This window comes from Austrofundulus limnaeus, unplaced genomic scaffold (assembly GCF_001266775.1).
Source record: "Austrofundulus limnaeus strain Quisiro unplaced genomic scaffold, Austrofundulus_limnaeus-1.0 Scaffold596, whole genome shotgun sequence".
In the NCBI taxonomy this organism is placed as follows: Eukaryota; Metazoa; Chordata; class Actinopteri; order Cyprinodontiformes; family Rivulidae; genus Austrofundulus; species Austrofundulus limnaeus.
In genome coordinates this window covers 124,537-137,724 of record NW_013952998.1, presented here as the reverse complement: position 1 = coordinate 137,724, position 13,188 = coordinate 124,537, and the positions used below count along the sequence as shown (strand labels likewise).

The following is a 13,188-nucleotide window of genomic DNA, read 5'->3' as shown; positions in this document are numbered from 1 at the left end:
TCCTCAAAGGAACTAATTCTGCAAATAGTACAAACTAATTCTAACTTGGTGTGTTGGTAAAATTATAAACATTATGGGCAAACTTGTAAAATGGAATTTAATCTTGAAACAAAACTGTCTGTCAACAGAAAACGTTCAGAAGCATAACCAGAGCAGAGAAGCATTACAGCTAACCCCACCCCCACCCATTTAGCTTATGACAAATTCATGCCCCTCCTCCAGGCAGAAGGTTGTGCAACCTCAAAGCCCAGAGAAAAAGGCTGAGGATGATGACTTTTTTCTTGAGGCAAGCTGCCCAGTAATCTGTGTTACGACAGAATTGTAGGTGCATATCAAGACAATTTATCTTCTTTTAATTCAAAAAGGTGCTTATTTCTTTGTCACATATCCCATAAAATAAAGATACATAACAGTAGCCCTACATGCCACTGTCAAAAGCATTTTGCATTGGCCGGGAATCGAACCCGGGCCTCCCGCGTGGCAGGCGAGAATTCTACCACTGAACCACCAATGCTCACATTGGAGTGTGAAAATCTGTGCAACTACTCAGAAATGCAACAGATGTGATGTGGATCAACTATAGATAGTTCCCACATGCCTGTACCAGAAGTGATTTGCACTATTGAATGACTATTACTGAAGCGAGCAACACTAGACAGCGCTAGGTAGCGCTAGGCAGCCACAATCACCATGTTTTCCATTGTTGACACTATTGCCGAATGAAAGAGAATGGAAAAATATCAGACGGGGCAAACAAGCTGCCTCCGATCTCTCATTATGACATAGTTATGTGCATGTCAATTAGGAATGCGCGATATAAACGATATATGGTATAAACGATATAAATTTGTCCTATGGTAGAGATCTGTAGTCTACCAGCCAAACGCGCAATTTTTTTGATGATGTAACCAGCTGGAGTCAAAACAGGAAGCGGGAAGCAGCTTGGCTGAGAGCGCAAATGAAGGGGTGGGGACATAACTTCTCCGGACCTGGTTCAGGTGTGTGAAAATGAACGCCGAACTGTTTACGTTTATGTGACGGCGCGTACTCCGGTCGGACCGACCACACTGCCAGTTGCGGGAGGAGCGCAAATAAATAACGAGTAATAATTATATGTTTAATTGCAAAGTATGATTTAACTAATGTACTATAATAATCAATGTGTTTTTAATGTAAGATGGTGATATTGTACGTCTTAAATTGAAGGAAGGGTGTGTTGTGCTATTTTGGATGATGGAAAGTGCAGACTGTGCTTCTGCAAAACAGAAATAGCAGAAGTGGGGTTTTTCTGGAATGTCCCAAAGGCCYTGTGGTGAAAAACAAAATGGTTTTAACTCACCACAAAATGTCCCTTGCAGTTCTATTACCAGAACCAGCAGGATTACTTCATTCTGGGAAGTATAGAAAAGCCCGTGGTGGAAAGTCCCCACCTTACCACAAAATGGTAAGATGGACGGCAAGCAGGCTCAAAAACAGTATAAAAGAAGGGCAGTTTCAGCGGTGAACTCGTCTTCTGGCCCAGACTGGAGAAGAGGGAGCAAGAAGGTGAGGACAGCCCAAGAAGAGGAGCAAGCAGATCCAAGAGGCATCTCATCTGGGACAGGCTGACACACTTCTCTCCAGAGATCAACGGACCGAAGACCAGATTAAACCAGCCCAGCTCTGAGAAGTCTCTTTTAGGCAACAATCTGATGCTTTTCATGTAGGTAATGCAAACACTGCGCCAACCTGTCCTGCCGTCCCAAATTAACAGAAAATGCCAAACATTCTAGTCATAAAGTTAGGTCAGCGCCTGACAGCTATTTATTTTTATCACCATCAATTATTATTCAATATTGTTGATCTGTATAATCACATGTGGCTTTTCTTACAAATTCCTATTAAACTGCTTACAGCATCATAAAGACAATTCTATGACTGGACATTGGTTTTTAAAGTTTTTCTCTGATTACCTCAGAGTGTTGTTACTTCAAAGCAACAAGGTATTAACATATTAATGAGTATGGTTACTTTGAAGCCAAGATGTAATGATAAGAGTTCATAAATCAACAACAGGTTCATGTTTAATGGTTATTAGCCTGGGGAGATAGGATAACTCCTTTTAACAGTTCCCTTCAGACCTGCTGTATAGGTCACTAAACATCATCTCAGTCACAGTAAGAAGTACACATCCTAAGAGGGAGCGGCTGCCAGGAACAGTGGTGAACGGCAGCTGGAGGCGTCCTGAGCTACTACGCTGATCCAGAGGCCGGGGTTCACGAAGGGAGTGACCACAGGAAGGAAGGCAGCTAGAGACTGAGCTAAAGGCTCCCGACCCTGTCTTCCGGAGGAGACAGGCCGGACACGGCCACACACGCCATCCCCAGGTGGCTGTACGTCCGGTCCATCAACTCCAAACCAAGAGGGAGACATTGTCTCCTCTCCAAGACACATCAGTGTTCTGGTGGGTAAACTGGGGAAGGAGCCACACAGGAACACATGGCGCCCAATGTGGGGCGTGGCCTAAACTAGGACCGCTCCCTGAGAGAAGGGTTGGACCACAGGAGTGGACCAGCTTGTCTACAAGAACAGAAACTGTGAATTGATTGCTCAGTGTGCTAAAAGAGAGCCAACAGCACACATCCTTCACACCACCCACTCTAGGAGTGGGAGAAGGAAAGGACCCTTCAGCAGAGGCTGCTGGTATGAACACAGCGACCGCAGGGTAAGTAGCTGCAATCGTCGAGACCTCATCCCGGTCCTGTAACGCATCCAGGAGGCTTTGAGGATCGACAACTCCAATCAAGACAAAGAAGCACAATGGCTGCTGTAGCAGTGCCGAAGGAGGAGAGAGCGGGGACCTCATAAAAAATGGTCCCCGACCCAGGGACCAGACAAGCCCCGCCATGCATAGTTATGCTCTATGGTAGGGGAACCAAGGAATGGCAAACCACCGCTATGGCGCTCTTCATGTCACATTCCACAAAATCAGACCCAGTGCAAGCCTTGGCTGAACTGGAAGACCACATGACAAAGAACACATTCTTCTATGGGCCCACCCTGGTGGATGGAGCCATGCTAGCCGTGCTGCTGCATCCACCAGAGACTAAAAAGAAGGCCCAAAAGGAAGAATGGGTTAGATGGTGGCTGACAACAGTAAGAGGATGGAAAACTGACGTGGTGAAACTAGTAAGCCCATCGGCAGAGTATGACCCCCTGGTAAGACTGGTCGCCAGGGAAAAGTTCATCAGCTGCGTGGTGGCCGATCCAACATCCAAAGTTGAAAAGAAGTATAAGTGTCTAGAGCAACCACTGCTTGATCTCAGAATATGGAAAAAACATGTTGAAGTACAAGGACAGAAATGAATATGAAGAAGAAAACAGTGTGGTCGGAGATCACGACAATACCACTGACTATGAAGAATCAGGTGTGGAAACTGATGATGAGTATGTGGAAGAAAAACACAATGAAGAAGATACTTTCAGTGAGAAAGAAGGTGATGATGATCGATCCCACATTCAGAAAGAAATAGGGGAACTGACTCAGGCTTTAAACGACAAAGACTTATTTGGGTCAAACTCCCGACTCAGAGCCAAAAAAACTCGGAAACCAGAACACTGTGAAGGCTTTGACCGAACAGTTTGAAAACACCACCATCATTGAAGGCCACGAAAAACATCGGAAATGTGACCGCAAATGGCATCACATAGAACCAGAGACACCGAGACGAGGCCCGTTAGGCCCCCTCTCTGAAGAAACCCTGAAAATCCGAATGCAGAATGGTATAGTCCTGCATCAAACTGTGGGAGATCCATGGGCCATCTCAAGTGATGGACTGCCAATATTCACCGACCATAATTACAAAAGTTACAATGGAAAATTTAGAAAAGCCCTGATAAAAAATGCGGGGCATGAATACCCGAATGAGGTAAAGGAGTAAAGAGAAACTCACAAGAAGGATCCAGACCGACCCTAAATGACTAGTGGAGCAGGATTGGCCAACTATGGAATCATCCACGTCCCAGTACCTGCATATAAGAAAGGCGATGACATGGAAAATTATGTCCGCCTAATGATGAAAAAATTTGGAACGGGGATTGTATCATTCAATACATCAGGGACTGAGGAGAGACGTAATCAGCACCTGTGGTATGAGGTCTGGAGACCTGCCATGGGACATGGCAGAAAAGGTGGCAGTAAGAGGCTCAGCGCACGTCGCTCAGAACCTCAATGTGCTCACAGACCTGAAAGAAATCGTCGTGGTCACAGCTGAAAATCTGAAAAATGAAAGACTAAGGCCATGCCAACGATACCCATAAAAACTGAGCCCAAACGGGAGGAGGAAAAGAAGACCCCCGTCGAAGATACCCCGCCAAAAAAGACTGAGCAGGGTTTCAAGCTCGCGGACACAGAAAAAGAAAAACCAATGGAAAAACCCGTGTGCCGCAACCAAAACAAGAGGACATTGAAGAACTCAATTTGGTCAGAGGAGGAGAAACAGTAATAACTGTAATAACTAATCAGTAGTAACTGACAGTTACTATTGCGCACAAGCTTGGAAAGAAGAGGTCCATCTGGATTGAGAATGGATTTGAGTCAGCCAGAGGGAAAACTGTTGCCCACAAAGAACTTTGGGGAAAAAATAGCCGAGTTAAGGACACAACTCGACCTAGAGGTGGAGCACCAAAAAGCGCACACGAAGGAAAGATCTTACTGGGAAGAAAACGACGAAGTTGACAGGTTTGTACAATAACAGAAAATTGTCTTGATTGGAGCAGGAAAATGGAGCGTTACTCCTAAAGGAAAGGAGGTTCCAAAAGAGTATGTGGCGGAGGTAGTGATGACCATGCATCAGGCTCTAGGACATGCTGGGCTGCTACCCACACGTAGAGGAGTGGTAAAGCGGAACGTATGGATTCCTATGAAGCAGAATCAGCAAGTACTCAGACGTGGCACAGTATGTGGAAAAGTACAATGCTGGACCCTTGGGGGTCACAGGAACCAAAGGTGAGAAATATCTCATTGTCCTTGAAGACTCAAGGTCTGGCTTTGTGGTGGTAAGACCTGTCAGGAAAGCCAATGGGAATAGTGTTGTCTCCATGTTAGACTACACGTGCCTGTTTGGGCATTCCTCGAGAGCTACGAACTGACAATGGAACRCATTTTAAAAATGTGGAAGTTAACAGGTGGTGTGAGCAACATGGGATGATGAGGGTGTATTCACCACCATACACACCACAGGCCAACGGCGTTGCTGAACGTACCATCGGTTTGGTCAAAAACTGGCTAGCTAAAAATGCTAACTGAAAAAAATGGAGCCTCAAGTCGGTCAACATAGGCCAAGCCCTCAACGACCGGGACCGAGCAGGAAGGCCGTCCCCTTCTGATGAACTAAATCAGCGCCCCTTTGTTACTGAGGAAACAGGGAGGAGTCAGGAGGCGGATCCAGCCCCCTTAGAGGCATGCCCATTCGCTGTGGGACAGAAGGTGTGGCTTAAAGCCAGAAACCAACCCAGTACAGGGGCAGTAAAGCCAAAGTATGAAGAGGTTGACACTGTGATTAAAGTGTTAGACCAGAACACAATGCTGCTGAAGAAGAAAGGAATCCAAGGAGTGGAGCAGTTGAAGCCAGCCTTAGGTTAAGGAACCAGAAATGAACATGGCCATGGACCTCAGTAACTCTCCGCCGCCCTACATTAGACTGGCCACGATTAACGGGTTGGTAATCATGAGAAAAACCACATTGGGTATTTGGGTTGGCAGAGCCCTAAAAACCCTGGAATATGCAAAAATTGGATATCTGTCACCGGATCCTGAAACAGTGGAATGGAACCACTGCAATGTGGGATGTTTGGTTTGCCTGTAGGCAGGAAACTTTGAGACCGCCTGGGTTGGACCCGGCCACAAGAAACCACTTTCCCCTCCACGGTCAAACATTGACCTCATTGGAATCAGGAGAAGCGTAGTGAAGGTGCTGAATGTCTTCATCTATGGAACATGCAGAGTTGATACTCTGCCCAGAATTACCCTTGTCGTCCAAAGGGAATGCAAGGGAGTATTGCCCGAGGGATGTGGTTGTTCGTGGGATGGTCACCAACCGGAGTGGTGTCCCTCATGCTCATCCCTAGGCTGCCATGGAACCCTGGTCCAAGCGGCTGAAGCTCATGGATGGCAGGTGCAGTGGCTCTTCTACCCTCTCGGGTACTTAACACCGGATGAGACYGCTGACGCTGTTGCATCCTCCATGGGACTCGGTCCTCTTCTCTACCCTGAACTCTCCTGTGATCCCTCTGCACACCCCTTGGATCCTGTCACTGATTAGAAGGAGGAGGGAGACACGGAGACAACCGAGGACCTCCGCTGTGACCTATTGGACGAAACCATCGACAAATCTTGGCCTTTTCAAGCGGCCGGGATTCGTGCAGTCTTGCTGGGACTGCAAGAGTACCCTTTGGTTTTCAGGGTTTATAGAGGACCCTTAACATTGGCTCTCAGACCTGATGACAGGCCAGACGATGTAAAAGCGACTGCACAAGAAGGCGGCTGGGAAGCGCCCTGGAAGCTCACCACATGGGCCTCCCTAATAAAAAAGGTTATCCAGAATCAGTTCATCCCGCTGATAGACCTCCCAACTATCCCTCGTTAGGAGAGGGTTAGAATGCCTGACCTGTACTACTACACCACCAACATTGATGTTTGGTGTCCGAGGAGCTCGCCCCAAGCAAAAGGTTGCAACATACACTGTCACTTCTGAGGCGTGGAATCGGCAAGGAGTTCTAAAGTTTCCCGGGAGCGTGGCTCAGAGAACTCCAATTCCCATCCGATTCCACTTACAAAGTGCAGGTCACAGTTCAAATGGTGATTGTCCCCCTTAAAGGGGTTTGTTCCATTGGAGCCACGATCACTGTTTATGGACGACATGGTGAGGTGGTCAACATAGCCGAGGCTCCCGCCCCACTAACTCACCGCCACTCTGGCTTCCTCTTTAGAGCCCTAACCCGCGTCCCCTCGCGGTTGCGCAGGGTGAAGAGCGAGACAGAATAAATTAATGGTGCTCCAGTGAGACGTATGGTTTCCTCTTCATTCGACTTATGATGTATTTTTCTCTTTCCTTGGGATTGGCTGTGTTGTTCTGTTAAAGATCAATTTTCAGTCCTCACGGGGCTATGCATGAGGAATGGCTAAACTTTACCTTCCCATGGATATGGATCAAAGAGGATGTCGTCCACAATGAAGGAGATTTCCTGGAAGGATCTACTAGGAACCGGGGAGTGCTTAAGGGCCCCTACCGGTCACACATGTATGTCCAAAAATTGCCCACTGTCCAGGAGTTAAAATCAGCACCCAAAGGAGATTTTGGCAAAATAGACAAATGTGTTGCTAGAAGAATTTTCCTCAGCCTCAATGACTGTGAATGGGAAGGACATGGGGCCTCCCCTAGATGTAAACTGTGGCAGGTTGATATCTCCTTTGTGTCATCATGGAGGTATGACTGCACAGGCATCTTGAAGTAAAACAGCACCAAAGAATTGCTGCACGGATGGATTGAAGGACACAGTAGAAACAAACTCTGGACATGGTGGGGGTTTCAAAGAGAAGAAATGGAACATTGGGTGATCCCCTGCCTGTCCCAATCCAAATATTATTGGGTAAGCAGTATATAGCAACGGTGTACTCAAAAGAGCATGACATATGGTCCTCTATAATTTGCAGACCAGACAGGTATGTCAGCCCAAGGCCATGGAAATTGACCTGTACCAGAAGTGGGCAAGTTTGCATAGTAAGTCTGGCACGAAGATCCTGCAGTTAACTACCAGGCTGGGAAAGTTACTGTGAAAGTTTTTATGCAAACGAGTATCATACTCATGAAGCTGCAACATTATGGACCAAGACGCGACCAACAAAGTATCATAAACTGATATCAAACGCAACGAACACATGGCATCGAGCCATGGCCCGCGATCACTGTGCTCATGCCATCATAGGGCCTCATATGAAGCCCCGGAAGAGTATTGCTGGTGAAATTATCCCCAGTTCCCGACACTATGATCATGACAGCTGAGAGTCACGCCTTCAGAAGAGGGCTGTGCTTAGGCCTCGAAAAGGAAGGATTTGAGTGGGTAGGTCCAAACCTACTCTATTCTAACCTCACATGCAAATACCCAGAAGAACTTTGGAAGAAATGTGGCCCTGACTCCGACAAACACACCTGTGCATGGTATGAAATCCTGCACACAATGGCCCTCAGAGAGGTAAAAACCCTGGCAAATGGAGCCATTGAAATTGTCGTCAAAGGAGCAGGAGCAGTTGAAGAGGGTATGGTGGAGTTGTTGGAAAAGATTTGGCCGTACTGCCTGACGGTCATTGGCATCTTGTTTGCTGCTGTCCTGGCACGCCTGGCTCTAAGGGAATTGTGTCTCAGAGCCCTGCCACCAAGGAGGGATGAGTATAAGCCCCTTCCCCAAGATAGAGTAAACTGATCCTATTTAAAGCTGAGGGCAAAAAATCTCAGTACACAGTATCGCTATCTCTTTCCTTAATGCTGCAGAAATGCTACAAATGAAGATTATTATGGGAAAGAGAAAATGGGGGCAAGGAGCTCCGAAGATCAGGGTGGAAATAGATCCAACCTGTCCTGAAGAAATTCTAATTTTGGAATATCACATTGGTCCTTACTGGTTCAACAGAAGATATCGAATGTCTTCCAGGAGAAATTTGTTGAAAACGACGGCAGGGACAATGAGAATAATCACCGCAAATCAAGAATCATTCTTCTATGAAATAAGAGGCCACCATTTTTAAAGTTGACTTGTAAGGCCAAAGGCTTACAAAGGTAACMCCCCCCCCCCCCCCGAGGGAGAGCAATGGCACTACGTAAAACCAGAAACCCAGAAGCCAGGAGGATACTTGAACCCATCCAACAATGTGGGAAGATTAAGATTCCAATAAGGCAGAGTCATTGGCACCCTGACCCAACCTGGATATTCAAAAACTTTAAAATATTTGTAGAATTCAAATTCAAAAATACTTTGTTGATCCCAGAGGGAAATTAGGTAAGAAGTACACACATCTTAGAGAGCAAATGTCTTGTTTGTGGAGCACCCTAGGAGATTCCTCGCAAAACATGCATGGCAACTTCGGCGTTTGTTCCCTTATAATTTTGGTGTGGATGATTGGGACGAACTTTTGGAATTAACTATACAACATTGTACAGACTGCGGGAAGAGCTTAAGGGAGTTCCCATATCTTTGGGAATATTTCGGGGTTGCATGGTGCACTCCACGCTACACCTCCTACTTTGGAATCCTGTGGCTACGGCCATCATACTAAGGGATGGGATCCAAAGCTGCCCCCGAGCCGACTTCTCCCAGAGCCTCATGCTGCACAAGGACGGACAACTGGTCCACTGTGCTCTGCAGAACCTGAACCTCCCTGAACCCTTTGTACCTGTCAATGTTCACCAGGCATGTACCACCCCCCTCATCCAGAAGACCTGGAAATCTCTCTCCACTAATCGCAAGTATATCAGCCTTCATAATCCTAATTATGCGTTAGTGGATCTACATGGCAGCCAACCTGCTGAAGAAGTGAGAACCGTGCAACAGGCTGTGACTGATCCATCACGCCAGCACATCCTGCCAGGCGCATCCCGATTCTATGACTGATCCTGCTCCTCAGGACATGTCATCACTGCAAGATACCCTCCATGACCCTGACCTTTTGCCTGGCTGGATAATGAGCCTAAGGATGTGCTGCTTCACGACCCTGTACCAGCTCTGGAGACTATCATTTTGGATCCACCAACCCCAAGGTACAGCCCATCCATGCCGGATCTCACCCCTACACGGTCTCAGCCGGTGGCAGAACCATCTGCTGCAGACAATGCAGACCTCCCGTCCGACCAGGCCCCTACTGACCTGCTGACCCTCTCCCCTGGCCCATCTGATTTTGATCTCGAGCTGGCAGCTCCACGCCCTCCTTTGTCTGGTACTATAGACACCCCGCATCCTCAGCGTGTGGAAGAAAGCCRACCCTCTTCTTCTATCGAGGCATGGTTGGGCCCGCCAGTTGCAGAAGAGAACGTTAAAAAATCGATCCCCGCCAGCCCCCTCCACCTCTTACCAGCGGAGAGAGACCAGTGCTGGCCGAACCTCATATGGAGCCGCGGTAGACAGGGTGGTGAAAACCTGGCATCAGCCTAAGGACGAGGAGTATGACAAAAGATACCGTCCAAACAAGATGGGACCTCCCAAGACCAACACCCACTTCACTCAGCCAAGACCCGCTGCGCCTCGTCCCCATTACCCACCCTATGTCCCAGCCAAGATCCAACCACTGATACCCCTTGCTCTTCTTTCTTGGGCTCCTAGGCCTGATTCCAAGGAGAGGGTGTCAAGAAACCTGGCTACAACAACCATTCCAAAAGTCGGAATCAGGCCAGCAGAGCCTCCTTTTGACCCCCAACAGAGAAGAGGATCTTACARTACGCATGGTTGATTGCGCCACGATGCTTCAACCACACCTTCCAGTGAAACCACTCAAAACCACCAAGTATCGTCAAAAACCATGTAAGAGGGGTCTAGGAGGGCTGAAAACCACAAAATCAACTTAAAAACACAAATTAATCAAAAACCATGTGTGATGGGCCTAGGAGGACTGAAATCCACCTAAAACCAGCCAAAACCATCAAAGACCATGTGAAACGGACCTAGGAGGGCTGAAAACCACATGAAACCACTTAAAACCAACAAAAAAAACCATATGAAACTGGTGTGGTAGGGCTGAAAACTACTCAAAACCACTAAAGACCATCAAAAATCATGTGAAATGGGCCAAAGGGGGCTGAAAACCATCTACAACCACTCAAAACTACAAAAAAACATGTGAAAGGGGTGTAGGAGAGCTGAAAACTACTTAAAACCACTCAAAACTAAACACCAAAAACCATGTGAAACAGGCATAGGAGGGCTAAAAACCACTAAAAAGCACCAAAAACCATGTGACACTAGTCTAGGTGGGGCTGAAAACCACTAAAATCAACTCAAAACCACCAAAAACCATGAGAAACTGGTGTAGGAGGGCTGAGAGCTACTCAAAACCACTAAAGATCATCAAAAGTCATGTGGAACGGGCCAAAGAAGGCTGAAAACCATCTACAACCACTCAAAATTACCAAAAACCATGTGAAACTGGTGTAGGGAGTAGAGATGCAATGATCCGATACAGTATCGGTATCGGTTCCGATATTTAAAAAACTTCTAGATCGGGTATCGGTGGCAATGAACCCGATCCATACCAATGCTAAGGTCCGCGAGAGACGTGACGTCATGCGCCAGCGACACGCWGTGCAGTGGCACGTGCAGTTTTCAAAATGGAGCGAACGAAAGGATCAGCCATCTGGAGCTTTTTTACTTTACCTCACCCAACACATCCGACGGYTACGTGCAATACATGCGCAGTGATTGTTCCAAGGGGCGGAAGTAAAGCTTCAAGCTACAACACAACCAACTTAATCAAGCATCTCCAGCGATTTCACCCGAAAGAGCACGCGGAGTTTGTTGAACGGAGTCAACAAAAAGGAGACGGCATGAAGCAACTGACTTTGAAGGAGATGAAGGAAAGAGGTGAAAAGTTTCCACCTAATAGTGTGCAGGCAACAAAAATCACAGAGCGGATACTAAACTTTATTGTCATGGATGGACAGCCGCTCTCAGTTGTTGGAGATAAAGGATTCCGGCTGCTAATTAACCAGCTAGAGCCGCGCTACGAGATGGTGAGCAGAAAATATTTGTCAGAAACGGCTCTACCTGAACTGCATGGTAAAGTGTGCAAACGCATATTAGAGGAGATAAAAGATGTTAAAGCCATGAGTTTCACGACAGACATCTGGAGCTCTGATGTCTCCCYCGTGTCACTTTTAAGTTTAACAGCACACTGGCTGGATGAGAGTTTTGTGCCATACAGCGCAATGTTGAACGCAACAAACTTTCGTGGGTCACACACCAGCGAAGCGATAGCAGCYAGCCTGAAGGAAATGTTTGACAAGTGGCAAATTCCGTTGAGCAAAATTCACGTGATTGTGAGGGACAACGCCAGCAACATGAGAAAGGAGATGGACAACATGGGGGTGCGTAGTGTCGGCTGTGTTGCCCATACAATGCAGCTAGTAGTCAACGAGGGTCTTCTATCTCAGCGTGCAGTGAGTGACGCGGTTGCATGTGCGAGGCAGGTTGTCGGACACTTTAAACATTCTCCTCTAGCATACTCACGACTGCAAGATATCCAGCTGGAGATGAACATGCAACCGAAACGCCTGCAGCAGGATGTTAAAACGAGGTGGAATAGTACATATTACATGGTACAGAGCCTGACTGAACAGAAACGAGCACTGTCTGCTTATTCTGCTGACCATGAGCTGCCCTCAGTACCCACAGCAAACCAGTGGGGCTTGTTTGAGAAAATAATGACCTGTCTTGAACCGTTCGAGGAGTTTACAAGGAAGGTGAGCACAGCCACAGCCTCCACTGCTGATGTCATCCCAAGTGTCACCGTTATCAAACGCCTCCTGTCTATGGAAACTGAGGCTGACGCTGGAGTTAAAACCAAGAAAAAGACGCTCCTAGCAGCTGTGGAGAAGCGCTTCAGCACCGTGGAAGAGGATCCTCTGTTTGCACTTTCTACACTGCTGGACCCACGATACAAGGACAGGTGAGACATACTTCAAAACAGGTTTTGGTCAATAAATTAATATTTTAGTGAAACATTTTAATGTTTTTGTAAGATTTTTTTATTTTGTACACACTGTTTAATTAAATTTCATTCATAATAACAACAAAGTCAATTAAWAAATGAAGTAAAAGTGAATTAAAAACGTGTAGAAACACTAAAAGAAATTGTATATCTGCCCCTTTAGATGCACTTATTCTTGAAATTTWAAAGATAAGTGCACATCTGACTTTTTTGTTTCAATATTAATTTGTTGAGTCTAAAACTGAACCCTATGTATTTTATCTTTTCAGATTTTTCACCAGTGCAGACTCTGCCAAACAGGGGAAAGATGCACTAGATAAGGAGCTGGAGGAAGACTTGAGAAACCAACACTGATGGAGCATCCAAGGCTTTGGAGCCACCAGGGAGGGGCCCCCCGAGTGGAAGCAGCAGCAGCAGCAGCAGCTGCAGCAGCAGCAGCAGCAGCAGCAGCAGCAGCA

General features: G+C 46.9%; 1 protein-coding gene and 1 non-coding gene across 2 annotated transcripts in view; one reads left to right on the top strand and one right to left on the bottom strand.

Moving 5' to 3' along the window:
- Positions 1 to 443: 443 nt before the first annotated feature.
- On the bottom strand, positions 444 to 514 carry trnag-gcc (transfer RNA glycine (anticodon GCC)). Its single transcript has one exon. It is a non-coding gene; the product is annotated as a tRNA-Gly (tRNA).
- Positions 515 to 11,222: 10,708 nt separating this feature from the next.
- Positions 11,223 to 13,188, top strand: part of LOC106531082 (zinc finger BED domain-containing protein 4) — a gene marked incomplete in the record, with an annotated part of 2,688 nt that continues 722 nt past the window's right edge. The window contains 1 exon segment of the mRNA XM_014026846.1: positions 11,223 to 13,071. Within this exon segment, the coding sequence (XP_013882300.1) occupies positions 11,352 to 12,692 (1,341 nt within the window).